General features: G+C 49.5%; 1 protein-coding gene across 3 annotated transcripts in view; it reads right to left on the bottom strand.

Moving 5' to 3' along the window:
- The window catches only part of alox12 (arachidonate 12-lipoxygenase), a 57,248-nt gene that overhangs the window by 26,968 nt on the left and 3,591 nt on the right, over positions 1 to 26,689 (bottom strand). For all 3 annotated transcript variants that reach the window (XM_078200835.1, XM_078200834.1, XM_078200833.1), the window contains exons 2-6: positions 16,710 to 16,908; positions 13,936 to 14,017; positions 7,155 to 7,277; positions 5,294 to 5,400; positions 882 to 1,051 (exon numbers count right to left, since the gene is read on the bottom strand). In XM_078200835.1, the coding sequence (XP_078056961.1) occupies positions 882 to 1,051; positions 5,294 to 5,400; positions 7,155 to 7,277; positions 13,936 to 14,017; positions 16,710 to 16,908 (681 nt within the window). The remainder of the gene's footprint in view (positions 1 to 881; positions 1,052 to 5,293; positions 5,401 to 7,154; positions 7,278 to 13,935; positions 14,018 to 16,709; positions 16,909 to 26,689) is intronic.

The following is a 26,689-nucleotide window of genomic DNA, read 5'->3' on the forward strand; positions in this document are numbered from 1 at the left end:
CCCACGCACCCCCGGACATTCTCTCTTCCATCTTCTTCCGTCGGGAAAAAGATCCAAAAGTCTGAGGTCACGCACCAACCGACTCAAGAACAGCTTCTTCCCTGCTGCCGTCAGACTTTTGAATGGACCTACCTCGCATTAAGTTGATCTTTCTCTACACCCTAGCTATGACTGTAACACTACATTCTGCACCCTCTCCTTTCCTTCTCTATGAACGGTATGCTTTGTCTGTATAGCGCGCAAGAAACAATACTTTTCACTGTATCCCAATACATGTGATAATAATCAGTCAACTCAAATCCTTCTCCCCTATGTACTCTATGAATGGCATGCTTTGTCTGTATAGCGCGCAAGAAACAATACTTTTCACTGTATCCCAATACATGTGACAATAATAAATCAAATCCTTCTCCCCGATGTACTCTATGAACGGTATGCTTTGTCTGGACAGCGCGCAAGAAACAATACTTTTCACTGTATCCCAATACATCACAGATCAGTTTGATCGTCAATATCTTTTCCCAAAGGTAGGGGAGTCTAAAACTAGAGGGCATAGGTTTAAGGTGAGAGGGGAGAGATACAGAAGGGTCCAGAGGGGCAATTTTTTCACACAGAGGGTGGTGAGTGTCTGGAACGAGCTGCCAGAGGTAGTAGTAGAGGCGGGTACAATTTTGTCTTTTAAAAAGCATTTAGATAGTTACATGGGTACGATGGGTATAGAGGGATATGGGCCAAATGCGGGCAATTGGGATTAGTTTATGGGTTTAAAAAAAAAGGGCAGCATGGACAAGTTGGGCCGAAGGGCCTGTTTCCATGCTGTAAACCTCTGTGATTCTATGTGACAATAATAAATCAAATCAAAGCAAGAAACACTCACTCACCTGAATCTGCTCCTCCAGTGTGGATCCCCCGAGTGACTTGCACACCATGTCATTCGTTACCGGAAAGTTCTCTGGGATCTTGCTGCACTTCTCGATGATGCAGGGGTTGCAGCCATTCTTGAACTGGTAACCAAAAAACCAGTCCTCTTTCCAATGTTTCATCACATAGTCTGCACGGGGAAGAGGGTGGCAGGGGGGGAATGAGGCCAAAAATAAATCTCATTAAAGGGGAAGGAAATCCTTAAAGGCAAAGTCCACTTGACTGGTTTACCCTCTAACCCCGAGGATGAGGTGACAGTCCCCTAGTTTCTAGCTCTCCTTGTTATATGTTTGAGCCTTAGTGCAACAATGAGGAATCAGGGGTTTTTAAATATTCATTCATGGGATGTGGGCGTCGCTGACTGGGCCCAAGCATTTAGTGCCCATCTCTAATTGCCCCTTGGGGAGGTGGTGGGTGAGCTGCCATCTTGAACCCGCTGCAGTCCCGTGTGGTGTAGGTACACCCGCAGTGCTGTTAGGGAGGGTGTTTCAAGATTTTGACTCCAGCGACAGATATATTTCCAAGATGGCGCAGTGGTTAGCGCTGCTGCCTCACAGCGCCAGGGACCCGGGTTCGAGTCCCGGCTGGGGTCACTGTGTGGAGTCTGCACCTTCTCCCCGTGTCTGCGTGGGTTTCCTCCGGGGGCTCCAGTTTCCTCTCACAGTCCGAAAGACGTGCCGGGTTAGGGTGCATTGGGCGTGCTAAATTCTCCCTCAGTGTTACCCAAACAGGCGCCGGTGCGTGGCGACGAGGGGATTTTCACAGTAACTTCATTGCGGTGTTAATGTCAGCCTTACTTGTGACACTAATAAATAAATTTAAAATTAAAAAATCAAGGATGGTGAGTGGCTCGGAGGGGAACTTCCAGGTGTTGGTGTTCCCGGGTATCTGCTGCCCTTGTCCTCCTCGATGGTCGAGGTTGTGTGTTTGGAAGGTGCTGCTTAAGGAGAATTGGTGAGTTGCTGCAGTGCATCTTGTAGATGAACACTAAGGGACAATTTAGCATGGCCAATCCACCTAACCTACACATCTTTGGACACTAAGGGACAATTTAGCATGGCCAATCCACATAACCTACACATCTTTAGACACTAAGGGACAATTTAGCATGGCCAATCCACATAACCGACACATCTTTAGACACTAAGGGACAATTTAGCATGGCCAATCCACATAACCTACACATCTTTATACACTAAGGGGCAATTTAGCATGGCCAATCCACCTAACCTACACATCTTTGGACACTAAGGGGCAATTTAGCATGGCCAATCCACCTAACCTGCACATCTTTGGACACTAAGGGGCAATTTAGCATGGCCAATCCACCTAACCTACACATCTTTGGACACTAAGGGGCAATTTAGCATGGCCAATCCACCTAACCTACACATCTTTGGACACTAAGGGGCAATTTAGCATGGCCAATCCACCTAACCTGCACATCTTTGGACACTAAGGGGCAATTTAGCATGGCCAATCCACCTAACCTGCACATCTTTGGACACTAAGGGGCAATTTAGCATGGCCAATCCACCTAACCTACACATCTTTGGACACTAAGGGGCAATTTAGCATGGCCAATCCACCTAACCTACACATCTTTGGACACTAAGGGGCAATTTAGCATGGCCAATCCACCTAACCTGCACATCTTTGGACACTAAGGGGCAATTTAGCATGGCCAATCCACCTAACCTCCACATCTTTAGACTCTGGGAGGAGCCTTGGTGAGTTGCTACAGTGCATCTTGTAGATGGTACACACGGCTGCCACTGTGCATCGGTGGTGGAGGGAGTGGATGTTTAACTTTTACGGTTTATTTATTCATGTCACAAGTAGGCTAACATTAACACTGCAATGAAGTTATTCTGAAAATCCCCTGGTCGCCACACTCCGGCGCCTGTTCGGATGACACTGATGGAGAATTTAGCACGGCCAATGCACCTAACATGCACATCTTTGGACAGTGGGAGGCAACCGAGAACCCGGAGGAAACCCACGCAGACACGGGGAGAATGTGCAGACTCCGCACAGACAGTGACCCGAGCCGGGAATCGAACCCGTGTCCCTGGCGCTGTGAGACAGCAGTGCTAACCCACTGTGCCACCGTGCAGCCCCAATACCTGGGGTTACGGACTGAGTAAGGGCAGAAGGTTTTAGTTTAGTTCGGGCATCATGGTCGGTGCAGGCTTGGAGGGCCGAAAGGCCTGTTCCTGTGCTGGACTGTTCGCTGTTCTCAGAGTCTCAATCCTAAGCGGAGCAGAAAGGGGAAAGTGTGGGTCGCGTGTCAGGGGTGATCCTTGTGGGGGGGGGGGGGGGGGGGGAAACATGAGAGATAGGGGTTAGAAATTCAGGGAAACAAGAGACAGGGGATCATAAAAGAGTTTATAAAATTGGGGAGGGAGATAACAAGGAAAGAGGCCAAATAAGGCCATTGTGTCGGGGTACATAATCCCCAAGCTTAGCATTGTCAGTGTAAACCCTTGCTGGTCAAAGAACAAGGAAACTTACAGCACGGGAACAGGCCCAACGGCCCTCCAAGCCTGAACCGACCATGATGCCCGAACTAAACTAAAGCTAAAATCTTCTGCCCTTACTCAGTCCGTAACCCCAGGTATTGGGGTGGCACGGTGGCACAGCGGTTAGCACTGCTGCCTCACAGCGCCAGGGACACGGGTTCGATTCCCGGCTCGGGTCACTGTCTGTGTGGAGTCTGCAGTGAGAACAAACCGAGTTTCGCCAACCTCTCCTCATAGCTAATGAACAGTAAGAAGCCTCACAGCATCAGGTTAAAGTCTAGCAGGTTTACATAGAAACATAGAATCCCTACAGTACAGAAAGAGGCCATTCGGCCCATCGAGTCTGCACCGACCACAATCCCACCCAGGCCCTACCCCCATATCCTTACATATTTACCCACTAATCCCTCTAATCATAGATCATAGAAACCCTACAGTGCAGAAGGAGGCCATTCGGCCCATCGAGTCTGCACCGACCACAATCCCACCCAGGCCCTACCCCCACATATTTTTACCCACTAATCCCTCTAACCTACACATCCCAGGACTCTAAGGGGCAATTTTTTTTTTTAACCTGGCCAATCAACCTAACCCGCACATTTTTGGACTGTGGGAGGAAACCGGAGCACCCGGAGGAAACCCACGCAGACACGAGGAGAATGTGCAAACTCCACACAGACAGTGACCCGAGCCGGGAATCGAACCCAGGTCCTTAGAGCTGTGAAGCAGCAGTGCTAACCACTGTACTAGCGTGCCGTTTATTTGGTATCATGAGCTTTCGGCGCGCTGCTCCTTCACTCACCTGATGAAGGGGCGGCGCTCCGAAAGCTCGTGATTCCAAATAAACCTGTTGGACTTTAACCTGGTGTTGTGAGACTACTTACTGCGCCCACCCCCGTCCAACGCCGGCATCTCCACCTCGTAGCTAATGAAGCTGGTGGTGAAATGAAGATTGAAGGATTTGATATGAGGAGACAGCTGGGTTGAGGGTTTTGATATGCAGATTAGCCTAGCAACAGTGTAAACAGATACTCAAGAGAAGGGGGTAACAATAGGGTGTAGAAATGAATGAGTTAAAGACACGGATGGTAGGCATACAAAAGCGAAATGTTGATGGAGATCGCTACTACATGCTAAAAGGGGACGCTAATGTAAAAAGTGTCATCAATTAGCCTTTCTAAGACAGGTGATTCAGTACAGATAAGAGCAAAAGAATAAGCAGGCGCGAGGTTCCTCCGATAAGCGGGGAAGAGCCAGTGTGTGCCAAGGATCACAGTCGCACGCGACTAGAGGTTTTGTTCTCTCTCCCAAAACAAACCGTTTGCCTCGGGACTCCTGTTAAATCACCAGTTTGTCGCTATTCCAAACCGGAAGGCTTTCCCCAGAAAGAGACCTGCCATTCGAGTGTGGTGATCACTGCTGGTCTTGGCTCCAAGTGCTGAAACCTACGGGATGTTGTTTTGGGCCGGTGTATCTCGGAGTTTGGGAAAGTGGAGCGAGTTGGAACAGGGTCAATTTAAGTATGTCCAACGTGTCGCCATTATTGCTGTTAAATGTATTTTTCCCCCTTTGTTGTGTGTTTTACTATCGAATAAACATTTATCTTTGTTGAATCTTTACTGACACACACTTTGTTGTATCTTTACGACAGGGCTGTAACCTTCCTCACTTGTCTTCAAATCTTTCCTCACATTTTACCAAATTGCAAAACAAACAGTTAGGAACCGGCATTCCAAGTGCCCTTTCGGGAGATGTGGAATATCCCAGCGTTTAACATTGGCAGGGTTCTGAACACTCTACAGAATTCCCAATTTCCAAGCCTCGATCCAGACAATTTTCCAATCTCTTACTTCCTATGTTGTTCTTCACTCTCCAGAAGATCCGCTGAAAACTTTTCAGGCTATCCCAGGAGGATCCAAAAAGGTTCACAAACTTCTTCAGGAAGAGTTCCCCTAGGCTGAACAAGACAGGCAACGATTAACCTCCACGATACGCTCTCTCTGTCACCCATAGACCAGTGAGGCGCCAGTCCCTCCCCTCCCCTCGCACCCCTGTCCCCCACCACCTTTCATCCTTTCCTCTGATATTCCCACTGGAAGTAATCATTCTTCGAGTGTGTGGTCTTATTGTTCACTAGGGAGCCTAGCCTTCCTCAAGGAACAGAGAGATCTTACCCTCGGGGTGGATTTATTTATATCAAGGTAGCCCAGTCCATCACGCAAACCATCCTCCCATCCATTGACTCTGTCTACACTTCCCGCTGCCTCGGGGAAAAGCAGCCGGCATAACCAAGGACCCCACGCACCCCGGACATTCTCTCTTCCACCTTCTTCCATCGGGAAAAAGATACAAAAGTCTGAGGTCACGGACCAACCGACTCAAGAACAGCTTCTTCCCTGCTGCTGTCAGACTTTTGAATGGACCTACCTCGCATTAAGTTGATCTTTCTCTACACCCTAGCTATGACTGTAACACTACATTCTGCACTCTCTCCTTTCCTTCTCTATGAACGGTATGCTTTGTCTGTATAGTGCGCAAGAAACAATACTTTTCACTGTATCCCAATACATGTGACAATAATAAATCAAATCCTTCTCCCCTGTGTACTCTATGAACGGTAAGCTTTGTCTGTATAGGATCCTACAGCGCAGAAGGAGGCCATTCAAGGCTGCACCGACCACAATCCCACCCAGGCCCTATCCCCAGAACTCCATGCATTTACACTAGCTAGTTCCCCCTGAAATTAAGGGGGAATTTAGTGTGGTCAATCCACCTAACCCACACATCTTTGGACTGTGGGAGGAAACTTGAGCACCCGGAGGAAACCCACGCAGACACAGGGAGAATGCACGCGAGAAACAATACTTTTCACATGATTTTGATTTGATTTGATTTATTATTGTCACATGTATTGGGATACAGTGAAAAGTATTGTTTCTTGCGCGCTGTACAAAGCATACCGTTCATAGAGTACATAGGGGAGAAGGATTTGATTTGATTTATTATTGTCACATGTATTGGGATACAATGAAAAGTATTGTTTCTTGCGCGCTATACAGACAAAGCATACCGTTCATAGAGAAGGAAAGGAGAGAGTGCAGAATGTAGTGTTACAGTCATAGCTAGGGTGTAGAGAAAGATCAACTAAATGCGAGGTAGGTCCATTCAAAAGTCTGACAGCAGCAGGGAAGAAGCTGTTCTTGAGTCGGTTGGTCCGTGACCTCAGACTTTTGTGTCATTTTCCCGACGGAAGAAGGTGGAAGAGGGAATGTCCGGGGGTGCGTGGGGGTCCTTGATTATGCTGGCTGCTTTTCCCCGAGGCAGCGGGAAGTGTAGACAGAGTCAATGGATGGAAGGCTGGGTTTGAGTGATGTATCCCAATACATGTGACAATCTTAAATCAAATCGAAAATAAATTCAAATTCCACCAGCTGCCATGGCGGGATTCGAACCCGGGTCCCTGGAACATTCGCTAAGTTTCAGGTTTAGCAATAACTCCAGTAGATCATCACCTCGCCTGTCGTAGATGGACCTTGCTTATCAAGCCTATTTTTGCTACCTTCCAATCCATGCAGCCATTTTATAGGAAGAACGTAGAAGATAGGAGCAGGAGGAGGCCATTCGGCCCTTCGAGCGTGCTCCGCCATTCATCACCATCATGGCTGATCATCCAACTCAATAGCCTAATAAATAAAACTTCATTATACTTACGCTACATGTAATGCGTGTTCAAAATCCGAGCGCCGGTATTCATCAAATTTGACGTCTGGGTGTAGGTTGTCTTCTGACTCTGCGTCAATGCATTTGGTGACGCCGGGTTTCCACAACTTCCACCTACAGGACACAAAGGAATTGATTCCAGAGATGAAGGGTTGGTCGTGTGAAGAGAGATTGAACGGTTTGGGCCTACACTCTCCGGAATTTAGAAGAACGAGGGGAGATCAAATTGAGGGATGCAAGATGATAAATGGCATGGATAAAGTAGACGTGGAGCGGATGCTTCCTCTTGTGGGGAATTCTCGGACGAGAGGTCTTCGGATAAGGGGCAGCAAATTTAAAACAGAGTCGAGGAGAAACTACTTCTCCCAAAGGGTTGTGAATCTGTGGAATTTGCTCCCCCAAAGTGGGGGATGGATGCTGGGACAGTGAGTAAATTTAAGGAGGAGTTAGACATTTTTAATTGGGAATGGGTTGAAAGGTTATGGGGAGAAGGCAGGAAAATGGGGATGAGGGGCATATCAGCCATCATGGTGGAGCAGACTCGATGGGCCGAATGGACTAATTCATCTCCCACATCTCATGAACTGATGAAGCCAAATCGTCGCACATCCTCTGCACATTTACAGCCCTCTGATCAGCGATCCCCAAAGGTCTCGAGTTTGGGAAGATAGCCTTCTATCCTAGGGTTAACCCCCTCCCCCCGCCTCATCGAACCTGGAGATTTCATCCTCCAACCATCTGGCACCGACCAACCTCCAACCACCCTCCAGCACCGACCCCCACCATTGGTTGCCGACACGTCCCACGATGCACTGCTTTTCTCCGCCAGTTGGGAAGCCAGTTGATTGGCTGTGACCAATGATGGGGGCAAGATGATGCAAAACTATTGGTGGTGTGGCGAATAGTTGATTCCTGGGATGGCAGGTCCATCATACACGGAGAAAGTAAGTCGGTTAGGATTATATTCACTGGAGTTTAGAAGAATGAGAGGGAATCTCATAGAAACTTACAAAATTCTCACAGGGTTAGACTGGTTGGACTCACTGGAAAGACGGAGGATGAGGGGTGACCTAATAGAGGTGCAAAAAATTATGAAAGGCATAGATAGGGTGAACGGTGGGAAGCTTTTTCCCAGGTCGCTTTTTCCCAGGGGTCATAGGTTCAAGGTGAGGGGGGGGAGGTTTAACATGGATATCAGAAGGACATATATTACACAGAGGGTGGTGGGGGCCTGGAATGCGCTGCCAGGCAAGGTGGTGGAGGCGGACACACTGGGAACGTTTAAGACTTATCTAGATAGCCACATGAACGGAGTGGGAATGGAGGGATACAAAAGAATGGTCTAGTTTGGACCAGGGAGTGGCGCGGGCTTGGAGGGCCGAAGGGCCTGTTCCTGTGCTGTATTGCTCTTTGTTCTTTCTTTAAAGTTCTTTTATTGGTCAATAGTAGGCTTACATTAACACTGTAATGAAGTTACTGCGAAAATCCCCTAGTCGCCACACTCCGGCGCCTGTTCGGGTAACACTGAGGGAGAATTTAGCACGGCCAATGCACCCTAACCAGCACGTCTTTCAGACTGTGGGAGGAAACCGGAGCACCCGGAGGAAACCCACGCAGACACGGGGAGAACGTGTAGACTCCGCACAGACAGCGACCCAAGCCGGGAATCGAACCCGGGTCCCTGGCACTGTGAGGTAGCAGTGCTAACCACTGTGTCGACGTGCAGAAGGCGGGGGAGTCCAGAATTAAGTGATTATCATTTGAGGATTAGGAGTAAACCGTTTAGAACTGAGGTGAGGAGAAATTTCTTCACCCAGAGGGTGGTGAATGTGTGGAATTCACTCCCACAGAAAGTATTTGGGGCGGCACGGCAGCACAGCGGTTAGCACTGCTGCCTCACAGCGCCAGGGACCTCGGTTCGATTCCCGGCTCGGGTCACTGTCTGTGTGGAGTCTGCACATTCTCCCCGTATCTGCATGGGTTTCCTCCGGGTGCTCCGGTTCCCTCCCACAGTCCAACAGACGTGTTGGTTCAGGTGCATTGGCCGTGCTAAATTCTCCCTCAGTGTTACCCCAACAGGAGACTAGGGAATTTTCACAGTAACTTCATTGCAGTGTTAATGTAAGCCGACTTGTGACACTGATGAATAAACTTTAGCTGAGGCCAAAACGTTGTGTGATTTCAAGAAGAAATTAGATTTCGCTCTTGGGGCTAAAGGGATCGAGGGATATGGGAGGGGGGGAAGGCGGGGGGATCAGGATTTTGAATTCGATGACCAGCTATGATCAAAATGAACGGCAGAGAAGGCTCGGAGGGCCGAATGGCCTCCTCCTGCTTCTAGTTGCTATGTTTCTGTAGCAAGGAACCTTGGATTACAGTGTCATATAGATGGGCTGGTGGTATAGTGGCAAATGGTGTGCAGAGGAGGGTAATGCAGTTGATGTAGTCTACATGGACTTCAATAAGGCTTTTGCTAAGGTCCCACACGGGAGACTGATCAAGAGGATAAGATATCCAGGGCAATTTGACAAATTGGATCCAACATTGTCTCAGTGGCAGAAGGCAGAGGTTGTTTTTGTGACTGGAAGCAGTGTCCGGTGGTGTTCTACAGGGGTCTGTGCCGGGTCCCTTGCTGTTTGCAGTGTATATTAACGATCTGGACTTGAATGTGGAGGGAAATATAATCAGTAAGATCAAATATGACACAAATTTTGGTCATGTGGTAAATGGTGAGGAAAAAAGTGTTCGATTTTTCTTATTCATCCATGGGACATGGGTGTCGCTGGCTGGGCCCAGCATTTATTGCCCATCCCTAGTCGCCCCTTGGAGGGCAGTTGAGAGTCAACCACATTGGCTGTGGCTCTGAAGTCACATGTAGGCCAGACCGGGGTAAGGACGGCAGATTTCCTTCCCTAAAGGGGACATTAGTGAACCAGATGGGTTTTTTCCGAGAATGGTCATCAGTAGATTCTTAATTCCAGATTTTTTTTTTAACATGGGATTCAAATTCCACCATCTGCCGTGGCGGGATTCGAACCCGGGTCCCCCAGAACATTAGCTGAGTTTCTGGATTATCTATCGACAATCCAACTAGGCCATCGCCTCCGATATAGATGTGGCGGAATGGCGGCGAATGGAACTGAGCCCTGAAATGTGTGAGGTGATGCATTCGGGGAGGACTAACCGGACAAGGGCACACATAATGAACATTAGGATGCTCGGGAGTACTGAGGACCAGGGGGACCTTGGAGTGCATATCCACAGATCCCAGAAGGCAGCAGGACAGGGAGACGAAGTGGTTAGGAAGGCATGTGGGATACTGGCCTTTATTAGTCGAGTCATAGAATCAGAGAGGTTTACAGCATGGAAACAGGCCCTTCGGCCCAACTTGTCCATGCCGATCCTTTTTTTAAAAACCCCAAAGCTAATCCCAATTGCCCACATTTGGCCCATATCCCTCTCTACCCATCGTACCCATGTAACTGTCGAAACTCTTTTTAAAAGACAAAATTGTACCCGCCTCTACTACTACCTCTGGCAGATTGTTCCAAAAACTCAACACCCTCTGTGTGAAAAAATTGCCCCTCTGGACACTTTTGTATCTCTCCCCTTTCACCCTCTAGTTTTAGACTCCCCTACCTTTGGGAAAAGATATTGACTATCTAGCTGATCTGTGCCCCTCATTATTTTATAGACCTCTATAAGGTCACCCCTCAGCCTCTTACGCTCCAGAGAAAAAAGTCCCAGTCTATCCATTCTCTCCTTATAACTCAATCCATCAAGACCCGGTAGCATCCTAGTTAATCTTTTCCGCAGTCTTTCTAGTTTAATAATATCCTTTCTATAATAGGGTGACCAGAACTGTACACAGTATTCCAAGTGTAGAATAGCATGTGCTGGAGTATAAGATGTGGAGAAACTGATGGAGATGTTCTGTACGCATGAGGGCGGCCTCAACCGGGATCTTGGGTTCATGTCTTAGAATCTCTACAGTGCAGAAGGAGGCTATTCGGCCCAACGAGTCTGTATCGACCACAATCCCACCCAGGCCCTATCCCCGTAAGCCCACACATTTACCCTGTTAGTTCCCCCGACACTAGTGTCAACTTAGCATGGCCAATCCACCTAACCGACACATCTTTGGATTAAAGTTTATTTATTAGTCACAAGTAGGGCTTACATTAACACTGCAATGAAGTTACTGTGAAATTCCCCCAGTCACCACACTCCGAGGGAGAATTTAGCACGGCCAATGCTCCCTAACCAGCACGTCTTTCGGACTGTGGGAGGAAACCGGAGCACCCGGAGGAAACCCACGCAGACACGGGGAGAATGTGCAAGCTCCACACTGACAGTGACACGAGCCGGGAATCGAACCCAAGTCACGAGGCAGCAGCGCTAACCACTGTGCCGCCCATTGTGGATTGTGGGAGGAAACCCACGCAGACACGGGGGGAGAACGTGCAAACTCCACACAGACAGTGACCCGAGGCTAGAATTGAACCCAGGACCCTGGCGCTGTGAGGCAGCAGTGCTAACCACTGTGCCACCCTAGCTTGAGACAATTTACCCCTCTTTAACCTGTGATTATCCCTCTCTCCACACACATTGTCCGTACCTATAAAGGTATGATTACCTGTAAAGACTCGCATTCCAACCATTCTTCACACTCCAATCTGTAATCACCTTGCTGCTGTGTCCTTGTCGATATAAACCCTGTTTGTGAACCCAACTCTCCCCTCACCTAATGAAGGAGCGGCGCTCCAAAAATCCGTGCTACCAAATAACCCTGTTGGACTTTAACCTGGTGTTGTGAGACTTCTTACTATAGAACACAAGGGCAGTGAGGTGAGGATGGAGCTGTACAAAACACTCGTTAGGCCACAGCTAGAGTACTGTTCTGGTCGCCACGCTATAGGAAGGATGCGTTTGATAAGGTGCCCCATAAAAGGCTGCTGAAGAAGATTAGGGCACACGGAGTTGGGGGTAGTGTGTTAAAGTGGATTGGGGACTGGCTATCCGACAGGAAGCAAAGAGTCGGAATAAATGGGTGTTTTTCCGGTTGGAGGAAGGTAACTAGTGGCGTGCCACAGGGATCGGTACTCGGGCCGCAACTGTTTACCATTTATATAGATGATCTGGAGGAGGGGACGGAGTGTAGGGTAACGAAGTTTGCAGACGACACAAAGATAAGTGGGAAAGTGAATCGTGTGGAGGACGGAGAAGATCTGCAGAGAGATTTGGACAGGCTGAGTGAGTGGGCGAGGATATGGCAAATGGAGTATAACGTTGAGAAATGCGAGGTTATACACTTTGGAGGAAATAATAACAAATGGGATTACTATTCTCAATGGAAACAAATTAAAACATGCCACCGTGCAAAGGGACCTGGGGGTCCTTGTGCATGAGACGCAAAAGCCCAGTCTGCAGGTACAACAGGTGATCAAGAAGGCAAATGGGATGTTGGCCTATATTGCGAGGGGGATAGAATATAAAAGCAGGGATGTCTTGATGCACCTGTACAGGGCATTGGTGAGGCCGCAGCTGGAATACTGTGTGCAGTATTGGTCCCCTTATATGAGGAAGGATATATTGGCATTGGAGGGAGTGCAGAGAAGGTTCACCAGGTTGATACCGGAGATGAGGGGTTTGGATTATGAGGAGAGGCTGAGGAGATTGGGTTTGTACTCGTTGGAGTTTAGAAGGATGAGGGGGGATCTTATGGAGACTTATAAGATAATGCGGGGGCTGGATAGGGTGGAGGCGGAGAGATTCTTTCCACTTAGTAAGGAAGTTAAAACTAGAGGACACAGCCTCAAAATAAAGGGGGGTCGGTTTAAGACAGAGTTGAGGAGAAACTTCTTCTCCCAGAGGGTGGTGAATCTCTGGAATTCTCTGCCCACTGAGGTGGTGGAGGCTACCTCACTGAATATGTTTAAAGCGCGGATGGATGGATTCCTGATCGGTAAGGGAATTAAGGGTTATGGGGATCAGGCGGGTAAGTGGAACTGATCCACGTCAGATCAGCCATGATCTTATTGAATTGCGGGGCAGGCTCGAGGGGCTAGATGGCCTACTCCTGCTCCTATTTCTTATGTTCTTATGTTCTTATGTGACTGCCCTGGAGAGGGTGTGGGGGAGATTCACCAGGATGCTTCCTGGACTGGAGCGTCTCAGTGATGGAGAGAGGCTGGATAGACTGGGGTTGTTTTCCTCAGAGCAGAGAAGGCTGAGGGGGGGGAGCCTGATCGCGGTGTACAAAATTACGAGGGAGACAGATAGTGAGGGGGGGATAGGAAGAAATGTTTCCCCTCGGTGGAGGGGTCAGTAACCAGTACGTTTAAGGTTTGGGGCGAGATGTTTAAGGGGAGTAGCTTAAACACTGTGCTCAGCACTGTGCCGACGTGCAGAAGGCGGGGAGTCCAGAATTAGGTGATTATCATTTGAGGATTAGGAGTAAACCTTTCAGGACTGCGGTGAGGGGACATTTCTTCACCCAGAGGGTGGTGGGAATCTGGGGCTCGCTGCATGAAAGGCAGAAATCCTCACGACATTTAGATGAGCACTCGAAACGTCATAGCATGCAAGGCCAGGGACCAAGCGCCGGAAAATGAGATTGGGATAGGTGCTTGACGTCCAGCGCAGGCACAATGGGCCGAAGGGCCACTTTCCGGTGCTGTAAAACTCAATGATTTTGATTCTAAACATCTTTCCCTTGGCGTTCAATTGGTTGCCTTTGTACAGGCCCACCTGCTACAAGGATCAGCCTCACCTGTACAGCTTCTGTCTCTCATCCAACTCCTTCATCCGATGCGTCAGGAATGCCGGCGATTTGTCATCAGTGGGTCGTTTTGCTGTGGAAGGCACGGATTGCTCATGTAACGATGTAAAGAGGGACTGCCATCAATATCCCGGAACCGTTATCAATAGGCCCAGGCTCTGTTATCAATATGTGCCTATTCTCATTCATACAGAGTCTCTCACGCACACGGGACTTCCATAGAATCCCGACAGTGCAGAAGGAGGCCGTTCGGCCCATCGAGTCTGCACTGACTCTTTGACAGAGCATCTTACCCAAGCCCTCTCCCCCCCGCCCCCCGCCTTATCCCCATAACCTCACACCTTTCCCATGACCAATTCCGCTAACCTATAGACCTTTGGGCACCTAGCAGCAATTTAGCATGGCCAATCCACCAAACCTACTCATCTTTGGACACTAAGGGGCAATTTACCATGGCCAATCCACCTAAACTACACATCTTTGGACACTAAGGGGCAATTTAGCACGGCCAATCCCCCTAACCTACTCATCTTTGGACACTAAGGGACAATTTAGCATGGCCAATCCACTTAACCTACTTATCTTTGGACACTAAGGGGCAATTTAGCATGGCCAGTCCACCTAACCCGCACATCTTTGGACACTCAGGGGCAATTTAGCATGGCCAATCCACTTAACCTGCATATCTTTGGACACTAAGGGGCAATTTAGCATGGCCAATCCACCGAACCTACTCATCTTTGGACACTAAGGGGCAATTTAGCATGGCCAATCCACCTAACCTGCACATCTTTGGACTGTGGGAGGAAACCAGAGCACCCAGAGGAAACCCACGCAGACACGGGGAGAATGTGCAAACTCCGCAAAGACAGTGACCCAAGCCGGGAATCGAACCCGGGTCCCTGGCGCTGTGAGGCAGCAGCGCTAACCACTGCGCCACCGTGCTGCCCAATCTTGTGTGTGGTAACACCTCCTGCGAAGCCCCTTCAGGACATTTATAAAGGGAGTGAGAACACGGGCGGGTGGCGTTTGCCGCGCTTTGCCCTCCGTTCTCTTCGGTGTTCACGCAAGGGGACATGAATATAGCTGAGGAGGACACTGGGTTGCAAGGGAGTAGAATAGACAGTATTACAGTTGATAAGGAGGATGTGCAGGATATTCTGGAGGGTCTGAAAATAGATAAATCCCCTGGTCCGGATGGGATTTATCCAAGGATTCTCTGGGAGGCAAGAGAAGTGATTGCAGAGCCTCTGGCTCTGATCTTCAGGTCGTCGTTGGCCTCTGGTATAGTACCAGAAGATTGGAGGTTAGCGAATGTTGTCCCATTGTTTAAGAAGGGGAACAGAGACTTCCCCGGGAATTATAGACCGGTGAGTCTCACTTCTGTTGTCGGCAAGATGTTGGAAAAAATTATAAGGGATAGGATTTATAGTTATTTGGAGAGTAATGAATTGATAGGTGATAGTCAGCATGGTTTTGTGGCAGGTAGGTCGTGCCTTACTAACCTTATTGAGTTTTTTGAGAAAGTGACCAAGGAGGTGGATGGGGGCAAGGCAGTGGACGTGGTATATATGGATTTTAGTAAGGCGTTTGATAAGGTTCACCATGGTAGGCTTCTGCAGAAAATGCAGATGTATGGGATTGGGGGTGATCTAGGAAATTGGATCAGGAATTGGCTAGCGGATAGGAAACAGAGGGTGGTGGTTGATAGTAAATATTCATCATGGAGTGCGGTTACAAGTGGTGTACCTCAGGGATCTGTTTTGGGGCCACTGCTGTTTGTAATATTTATTAATGATCTGGATGAGGGTATAGTTGGGTGGATTAGCAAATTTGCTGATGACACCAAAGTCGGTGGTGTGGTAGACAGTGAGGAAGGGTGTCGTAGTTTGCAGGAAGACTTAGACAGGTTGCAAAGTTGGGCCGAGAGGTGGCGGATGGAGTTTAATGCGGAGAAGTGTGAGGTAATTCACTTTGGTAGGAATAACAGATGTGTTGAGTATAGGGCTAACGGGAGGACTTTGAATAGTGTGGAGGAGCAGAGGGATCTAGGTGTATGTGTGCATAGATCCCTGAAAGTTGGGAATCAAGTAGATAAGGTTGTTAAGAAGGCATATGGTGTCTTGGCGTTTATTGGTAGGGGGATTGAATTTAGGAGTCGTAGCGTTATGTTGCAACTGTACACAACTCTGGTGCGGCCGCACTTGGAGTACTGTGTGCAGTTCTGGTCCCCACATTACAGGAAGGATGTGGAGGCTTTGGAGAGGGTGCAGAGGAGGTTTACCAGGATGTTGCCTGGTATGGAGGGGAGATCCTATGAGGAGAGGCTGAGGGATTTGGGATTGTTTTCGCTGGAAAGGCGGCGGCTAAGAGGGGATCTTATTGAAACATATAAGATGATTAGAGGTTTAGATAGGGTGGATAGTGATAGCCTTTTTCCTCTGATGGAGAAATCCAGCACGAGGGGGCATGGCTTTAAATTGAGGGGGGGTAGTTATAGAACCGATGTCAGGGGTAGGTTCTTTACCCAGAGGGTGGTGAGGGATTGGAATGCCCTGCCAGCATCAGTAGTAAATGCGCCTAGTTTGGGGGCGTTTAAGAGATCCGTAGATAGGTTCATGGACGAAAAGAAATTGGTTTAGGTTGGAGGGTCACAGTTTTTTTTTTAACTGGTCGGTGCAACATCGTGGGCCGAAGGGCCTGTTCTGCGCTGTAATGTTCTATGTTCTATGTTCTATGTCCCGGGGAGTGCCCGCAGCCCCTACCTGGCCCCTCTCGCATGTGGATGACATCATCCTCGCTCAGCCACCTGTAGCAGGGGAAGTGTAGGGTTTCGCCTGAGGGCGTCCGCACCATCGCGTAACGGCAAAACCAGTCGTCTTCCACCAGGAACCTCACTTTCTCCAGCCGCAGCCAGCGGATGGAGCCCAGATCCCTCGGACTTTTCACCTCGTATTCATCCACCTGGCCAATCAAAACAGATGCGTGTCACAGAGAAGGAACATGGAGGCACGGGAAAGGCGCAAAAGGAGACAGGAAGGTGGGTCTGGACCGATAGAAAAGATTGTTAGGGTCCTGAACCAGTGTCAAATAACTGGGTACACACAACACTTGGCACTAGGAGTATTCAGACTTTCAAGTTTTTAATTACTGGTGCACAAGTGAGAATACAAAACAGTGCAAAGGATTGCAGGGTGTTCTGTCGATTCATACAGCAAATGTAATAGTTACAGTGCACCGTATCTTGCTTTATCGAATGTTGTTATTGAAAAAAGGTCTTATTTTCATCCAGTGGCCTAGGCTGGCAGCAGAGTTTATGGAACTAACTCAAGGTTTAGATTAGTCGCGTATCCTGAGGATGTAAGCGCTTGCCTCACCAAAGGCCTTGTTTGCCTTATAATCATGGAAATCATCATAGAATCCCTGCAGTGCAGAAGGAGGCCATTCGGCCCATCGGGTCCGCACCCACCACAATCCTACCCAAACCCTATCCCCATAACCCAACATATTTACCCCGCTAATCCCTCTAACCTATGCATTTGGGGCATTAAGGGGCAATTTAGCACGGTCAATCAACCGAACCCACACATCTTTGGAGTGTGGGAGGAAACCGGAGCACCCGGAGGAAACCCACGCAGACACGGGGAGAATGTGCAAACTCCACACAGATGGTGACCCAAAGCCGGGAATCGAACCCAGGTCCCTGGCGTTGTGAGGCAGCAGTGCTAACCCACTGTGCCACCCTATTTTCCATTACTCAACGAAGTTGTTTGTCACAACTTAATTTCCACAACTGTTGTAACTTAAATTTTTCTATCTGAGCTTCTGTATTTTGTAACTGCTTTTAGCAACAGTTTCACTATACTTACCGCTTTATTTGAAGTAAGCATCCTTAATCTTGCAGAGTAAAGTTAATTAAATATTTTTGAATCATAGAAACCCTACAGTGCAGAAGGAGGCCATTCGGCCCATCGAGTCTGCACCGACCACAATCCCACCCAGGCCCTACCCCCATATCCCTACATATTTACCCACTAATCCCTCTAACCTACGCATCTCAGGTCACTAAGGGGCAATTTTAGCATGGCCAATCAACCTAACCCGCACATCTTTGGAGTGTGGGAGGAAACCGGAGCATCCGGAGGAAACACACGCAGACACGAGGAGAATGTGCAAACTCCAGACAGACAGTGACCCAAGCCGGGAATCGAACCCAGGTCCCTGGAGCTGTGAAGCAGCAGTGCTAACCACCGTGCTACCGTGCCGCCCATAAATGCATTACCTCACATTTGTACGGGGTGGAACCCTTCACATAGTTTCCCCTTTGCAACACAGGCAAAGGGGCACCAGTGGGCTTATTACCCCACCCCCCCAGGGTAGAGGGACAATGACAGGTGGAGGTCAGGGAGAGATTGAATCATAGAATCCTTACAGTGCAGAAAGAGGCCATTCGGCCCATCGCACCTGCACTGTCAACAATCCCCGTAACCCGATATATTTACCCTGCTAATCTCCCTGACACTAAGGGGCAATTTAGCATGGCCAATCCACCTAACCTACACATCTTTGGACACTAAGGGGCAATTTAGCATGGCTTATCCACCTAACCTGCACATCTTTGGACACTAAGGGGCAATTTAGCATGGCTTATCCACCTAACCGACTCATCTTTGGACACTAAGGGGCAATTTAGCATGGCTTATCCACCTAACCTGCACATCTTTGGACACTAAGGGGCAATTTAGCATGGCTTATCCACCTAACCTAAACATCTTTGGACACTAAGGGGCAATTTAGCATGGCTTATCCACCTAACCTGCACATCTTTGGACACTCGGGGGCAATTTAGCATGGCTTATCCACCTAACCTGCACATCTTTGGACACTAAGGGGCAATTTAGCATGGCTTATCCACCTAACCTGCACATCTTTGGACACTAAGGGGCAATTTAGCATGGCTTATCCACCTAACCTACTCATCTTTGGACACTAAGGGGTAATTTAGCATGGCCAATCCACCTAACCTGCACATCTTTGGACACTAAGGGGCAATTTAGCATGGCTTATCCAACTAACCTGCACATCTTTGGACACTAAGGGGCAATTTAGCATGGCTTATCCACCTAACCTGCACATCTTTGGACACTAAGGGGCAATTTAGCATGGCTTATCCACCTAACCTGCACATCTTTGGACACTAAGGGGCAATTTAGCATGGCTCATCCACCTAACCTGCACATCTTTGGACACTAAGGGGCAATTTAGCATGGCTTATCCACCTAACCTGCACATCTTTGGACACTAAGGGGCAATTTAGCATGGCTTATCCACCTAACCTGCACATCTTTGGACACTAAGGGGCAATTTAGCATGGCTTATCCACCTAACCTACTCATCTTTGGACACTAAGGGGCAATTTAGCATGGCCAATCCACCTAACCTGCACATCTTTGGACACTAAGGGGCAATTTAGCATGGCTTATCCACCTAACCTGCACATCTTTGGACACTAAGGGGCAATTTAGCATGGCTTATCCACCTAACCTACTCATCTTTGGACACTAAGGGGCAATTTAGCATGGCCAATCCACCTAACCTACTCATCTTTGGACACTAAGGGGCAATTTAGCATGGCCAATCCACCCAACCTGCACATCTTTGGACACGAAGGGGCAATTTAGCATGGCTTATCCACCTAACCTGCACATCTTTGGACACTAAGGGGCAATTTAGCATGGCCAATCCACCTAACCTGCGCATCTTTGGACACTAATTTGGACACTAATTTGGCCATAGCTGGAGTTACAACTTAATTTCCACACCAGCTCCCCAAATTACATTGAATCACCCAACTGGACCCCAACAATTGTGGCATGAATGTGAGGAAAGGTAGCTTCTCTCGAGGAGCCATTGCACTGATAAATTCGCGTTCATTTATCGTAAAACAAACGTTATTTAATGACACATCTTAACCATAACTCTAACAAAATGAAACACTTTAACGATGACCTGCTGAACAATAGTTAGAAAATGAAAGGAAACAACCGTAACCTCTTACTTATCGCTGTTTCAGTTCCAGTTAAGCAACATTCCTTTTACAGACTTAAAATTCCACCTGAAATGCAGTTAGCAATCACAAATGTACTTGCTACAAGTGGCACAATGGCTTAGCACTGATGCCTCACAGCGCCAAGGACCCGGGTTCAATTCCGGCCTTGGGTGACTCTCTGCGTGGAGTTTGCACATTCTCCCCCCACCCCCCAATGTCTGCGTGGGTTTCCTCCGGGTGCTCCGGTTTCCTCCCACACTCCAAAGATGTGTGGGTTAGGTGGATTGGCCGTGATAAAATTGACCCTCAGTGTCAGGGGGATTAGCAGTGTAAATATGGGGGGTAACGGGGATAGGGCCTGGGTGGCGCAGACTCGATGGGCTGAATGGCCTCCTTCTGCACTGTAGGGATTCTAGGATTCTAGTGCATCATAAGATTGGGTGCCAGAACTTGCCCGAAAAACAGATCTGGAACCCTCCCACTTTCAGATTAGGTGGACACTTTGGAAAACATCTCGTAAAATTGCACTCTTGAGGCAGTACTTTACGGGTGTGTCTGCCCCAAGATTCGTACAATCCTGCCCGAGGCCGACAGAGAATGCCGTTCCCCGAGCCTTGCCCTCCTCTGGAATCGGGGCAGGAATGTTGGTAAAATTCCGACCTTTGTCTCAGCAACAGAGAACAAGACTTGTCGGGGGGGGGCAAGTTCCAGATGCTCCAACACTCAAGAAGCTCGACACCATCCAGGACAAAGCAGCCCCGCTTGATTGGCCCCCCATCCACAAACACCCACCCCCTCCACCACCGACGCTCAGTAGCAGCGGTGTGTCCCATCTACAAGATGCACCGCAGCGACTCACCAAGGCTCCTTAGACCTTCCAAACCCACGACCACTTCCATCTAGAAGGACGAGGGCAGCAGATACCTGGGGAACACCCCCACCTGGAGGTTCCCCTCCGAGCCACTCACCATCCCGACTTGGAAATATATCGGCCGTTCCTTCACAGTCGCTGGGTCAAAATCTTGGAATTCCCTCCCGAAAGGCATTGTGGGTCCAACCCACAGCACGCGGACAGCAGCGATTCAAGATGGCGGCTACCCCACCATCTTCTCAAGGGGCAACTAGGAATGGGCAATAAATGCTGGCCAACCAGCGACGCCCATGTCCCACTAATGAATTTTTTAAAATGGCGTTACCATCGTTGAATTCCTCTTCCTTTCTATCATAGAATCCCTCCAGCACAGAAAGAGGCCACTCGGCCCCTCGAGTCTGCACCGACCACAATCCCACCCAGGCCCTACCCCCATATCCCTACATACTTTACCCACCAATCCCTCTAACCTACGCATCTCAGGACACTGAGGGCAATTTTTAGCCTGGCCAATCAACCTAACCCGCACATCTTTGGACTGTGGGAGGAAACCGGAGCACCCGGAGGAAACCCACGCAGACACGAGGAGAATGTGCAAACTCCACACAGACAGTGACCCAAGCCGGGAATCGAACCCAGGTCCCTGGAGCTGTGAAGCAGCAGTGCTAACCCCACTGTGCCACCGTGCTGCCCCCACTGTGCTACCGTGCCACCCCCACTGTGCTACCGTGCCGCCCCCACTGTGCCACCGTGCCACCCCCACTGTGCTACCGTGCCACCCCCACTGTGCTACCGTGCCACCCCCACTGTGCTACCGTGCCGCCCTATATCCTGGGCATCACCCTCGACCAGAAACTGACCTGGCCTCAGTCATATAAATACTCTGGCCACCAGAGCAGGTCAGAGGCGAGGGATGATCAAGAAGGTGGTGATCAGGTGATCAAGGCGGCAAATGGGATGTTGGCCTATATCGCGAGGGGGATAGAATATAAAAGCAGAGATGTCTTGCTGCGTCTGTACAGGGCATTGGTGAAGCCGCAGCTGGAATACTGTGTGCAGTATTGGTCCCCTTATTTGCGGAAGGATATATTGGCCTTGGAGGGAGTGCAGAGAAGGTTCACCAGGTTGATACCGGAGATGAGGGGTGTTGATTATGAGGAGAGACTGAGCAGATTGGGTTTGTACTCGTTGGAATTTAGAAGGCTGAGGGGGGGATCTTATAGAGACCTGGGGTCTGGATAGGGTGGACTCTCAGAGGCTATTTCCAAGGGCTGAAATGGTTGCTACGAGAGGACACAGGTTTAAGGTGCTGGGGGGTAGGTACAGGGGGGATGTCAGGGGTAAGTTTTTCACTCAGAGGGTGGTGGGTGAGTGGAATCGGCTGACGTCGGTGGTGGTGGAGGCAAACTCGTTGGGGTCTTTTAAGAGACTTCTGGATGAGTACATGGGATTTAATGGGATTGAGGGCTATAGATAGGCCTAGAGGTGGGGATGTGATCGGCGCAACTTGTGGGCCGAAGGGCCTGTTTGTGCTGTGGCTTTCTATGTTCTATGTTCTATAAGATAATGAAGGGGCTGGATAGGGTGGAGGTGGAGAGATTCTTTCCACTTAGAAAGGAAGCTAGAACTAGAGGGCACAGCCTCAAAATAAAGGGGGGTCAGTTTAGGACAGAGTTGAGGAGGAACTTCTTCTCTCAGAGGGTGGTGAATCTCTGGAATTCTCTGCCCACTGAAGTGGTGGAGGCTACCTTGTTGAATATGTTTAAATCACGGATAGATGGATTCCTGATCGGTAAGGGAATTAGGGGTTTTAGGGATCAGGCGGGTAAGTGGAACTGATCCACTTCAGATCAGCCATGATCTTATTGAATGGCGGGGCAGGCTCGAGGGGCTAGATGGCCTACTCCTGCTCCTGTTTCTTATGTTCTTATCCTGTGGCAAGTAACCTCCTGGGGAGGCGCTGGCCTGGTGGTATTATCGCTAGACTATTAATCCAAAAGCTCAGCTGATGTTCTGGGGGACCCGGGTTCGAATCCCGTCACGGCAGATGGTGGAATTTGAATTCAATAAAAAATATCTGGGATTAAGAATCTCCTGATGACCCATTGTCGGAAAAACCCATCTGGTTCCTTTAGGGAAGGAAATCTGCCGTCCTTACCCTGGTCTGGCCTACATGTGACTCCAGAGCCACAGCCAATGTGGTTGACTCTCAACTGCCCTCGGAAATGGCCTAGAAAGCCACTAAGTTCAAGGACAACTAGGGATGGGCAATAAATGCTGGCCAGCCTGTGACGCTCATGTCCCACGAATGAATTTTTTTAAAAAAGACCTCCTGACTCCCTCCCCAAAGCCTGTCCACCATCTACAAGGACACAAGTCAGGAGTGTGATGGAATACTCCCCACTCGCCTGGATGGGTGCGGCTCCAACAACAACTCAAGAAGCTCGACCCCATCCAGGACAAAGCAGCCCCGCTTGATTGGCCCCCCATCCACAAACTCTCACTCCCTCCACCACCGACGCTCAGTAGCAGCGTGTGGACCATCTACAAGATGCACCGCAGCGACTCACCGAGGCTCCTTAGGCAGCACCTTCCAAACCCACCACCACTACCATCTGGAAGCACCAAGAGGCAGCAGATACCTGGGAAACACCAAATAAACCTGTTGGGCTTTAACCTGGTGTTGTGAGACTTCTTACTGTGCTTACCCCAGTCCAACACCGGCAACTCCGCATCATAGCTACTTATTTATTGGTGTCACAAGTCAGCTGACATTAACACTGCAATGAAGTTACTGTGAAAACTCCCTGGTCACCACACTCCGGTGCCTGTTTGGGTAATACTGAGGGAGAATTTAAGTTTAAAATGTATTAATCAGCGTCACAAGTAGGCTTACATTAACACTGCAATGAAGTTACTGTGAAAACCCCCTAGTCGCCACACTCTGGCGTCTGTTCGGGTTACACTGAGGGAGAATTTAAGTTTAAAGTTTATTTATTAGTGTCACAAGCAGGCTGACATTAACACTGCAATGAAGTTACTGTGAAAATCCCCTAGTCGCCACACTCCGGCGCCTGTTCGGGTAACACTGAGGGAGAATTTAAGTTTAAAGTTTATTTATTAGTGTCACAAGCAGGCTGACATTAACACTGCAATGAAGTTACTGTGAGAATCCCCTAGTCGCCACACTCCGGCGCCTGTTCGGGTAACACTGAGGGAGAATTTAAGTTTAAAGTTTATTTATTAGTGTCACAAGCAGGCTGACATTAACACTGCAATGAAGTTACTGTGAAAATCCCCTAGTCGCCACACTCCGGCGCCTGTTCGGGTAACACTGAGGGAGAATTTAGCACCCGAACCAAGCACGTCTTTCGGACTGTGGGAGGAAACCGGAGCACCCGGAGGAAACCCACGCAGACACGGGGAGAACGTGCAGACTCCGCACAGACAGTGACCCGAGGCCGGAATTGTGAACCCTGGCGCTGTGAGGCAGCAGTGCCGACCTCTGTGCCAGCGTGCTGCCGCCAGGATTGCATATGCCTTCTTAACCACCAACTGCCAAGAGAACCTGCGCGTTAACCTTCAGAGAATTAAGTCAATGATGCGTTAAAAGTTGGGAGGACAAGCCTTGGTTGACAGGGCAGAAATTCCCACAAAATTAATTCTTGGCATCAACGGGCACCTGTTTATCTTATCGAGATGACGGTTGTCACAGAATGTCCCAGAACCCAGATAGGGTTAGACGGTCTTTTTCTCTGTACACATAAGGTTGCTTTTGTTTAGTTTGTTTAATCTCGGGCTGAAATTCCTCGTCCAACATCCGGTGATAAACGGGTTTGGGTGCGTGTGCCAAATAAGGTGTGGGTATTTTTGTCTTGCTGGTTAATTTCTTGGAACATGATTAGCCGAGTTACTGGCCCAAGGCGCACTCGATAACACACTGGACTTGTAGATTCGCACTTGGAATGAACTTGCATTTCTGTCCCAAATTTCCTGAGCTCAAGGAGGCTTCCCGAAGACAATGAGGTCAGCAAGGAAATAGGAACTGAAAAACCGCATTGGTGAGGTTGGTTTGATTGACGGGGAAAGGTTAAAAGTTCATTTATTAGTGTCACAAGTCGGCTCACAAAGAACAAAGAAAATTACAGCACAGGAACCGGCCCTTCGGCCCCTCCAAGCCTGCACCGACCATGCTGCCCCGACTGAACTAAAACCCCCTACCCTTCCGGGGACCGTATCCCTCTATTCCCATCCTATTCATGTATTTGTCCAGACGCCCCGTAAACGTCACTACCTCCCCCGGCAACGAGTTCCAGGCACCCACCACCCTCTGTGTAAAAGATCTGCCGCGTACATCTCCTTTAAACCTTGCACCTTAAACCTGTGCCCCCCTAGTCATTGACTCTTCCACCCTGGGGAAAAAGCTTCTGACTATCCACTCTGTCCATGCCCCTCATAATCTTGTAGACTTCTATCAGGTCGCCCCCTCAACCTCCGTCGCTCCATTCACACCGCAATGAAGTTACTGTGAAAATCCCCTAGTCGCCACACTCCGGCGCCTGTTCGGGTAACACTGAGGGAGAATTTATGTTTAAAGTTTAGTTATTAGCGTCACAACTCAGAATCACCAAGTCACAGAATCCCACAGTGCAGGAGATGCCCTTCAGCCTATCAAGGCTGCACCGATGCATGAAATGTCCGGATCTGCCCACCTAATCCCACCTAATCTCACACACTCTCTCTCACACGCACACACACTCTCTCTCGCACGCACACTCTCTCTCTCTCACACGCACACACACTCTCTCTCGCACGCACACTCTCTCTCTCTCACACGCACACACACTCTCTCTCACACGCACACACACTCTCTCTCGCACGCACACTCTCTCTCTCTCGCACGCACACTCTCTCTCTCTCGCACGCACACTCTCTCTCTCGCACGCACACTCTCTCTCTCTCGCACGCACACTCTCTCTCTCTCGCACGCATACTCTCTCTCTCTCGCACGCACACTCTCTCTCTCTCGCACGCACACTCTCTCTCTCTCGCACGCACACTCTCTCTCTCTCGCACGCACACTCTCTCTCTCGCACGCACACTCTCTCTCTCTCGCACGCACACTCTCTCTCTCTCGCACGCACACTCTCTCTCTCTCGCACGCACACTCTCTCTCTCTCGCACACACACTCTCTCTCTCTCGCACGCACACTCTCTCTCTCTCGCACGCACACTCTCTCTCTCTCTCGCACGCACACTCTCTCTCTCTCGCACGCACACTCTCTCTCTCTCGCACGCACACTCTCTCTCTCTCGCACGCACACTCTCTCTCTCTCGCACGCACACTCTCTCTCTCTCGCACGCACACTCTCTCTCTCTCGCACACACACTCTCTCTCTCTCGCACGCACACTCTCTCTCTCTCGCACGCACACTCTCTCTCTCTCTCGCACGCACACTCTCTCTCTCTCGCACGCACACTCTCTCTCTCTCGCACGCACACTCTCTCTCTCTCGCACGCACACTCTCTCTCTCTCGCACGCACACTCTCTCTCTCTCTCGCACGCACACTCTCTCTCTCTCGCACGCACACTCTCTCTCTCTCGCACGCACACTCTCTCTCTCTCGCACGCACACTCTCTCTCTCTCGCACGCACACTCTCTCTCTCGCACGCACACTCTCTCTCTCTCGCACGCACACTCTCTCTCTCTCGCACGCACACTCTCTCTCTCTCGCACGCACACTCTCTCTCTCTCGCACGCACACTCTCTCTCTCTCGCACGCACACTCTCTCTCTCTCGCACGCACACTCTCTCTCTCTCGCA

The sequence above is a fragment of the Mustelus asterias genome, chromosome 31, assembly GCF_964213995.1.
Source record: "Mustelus asterias chromosome 31, sMusAst1.hap1.1, whole genome shotgun sequence".
Taxonomy (NCBI): domain Eukaryota; kingdom Metazoa; phylum Chordata; class Chondrichthyes; order Carcharhiniformes; family Triakidae; genus Mustelus; species Mustelus asterias.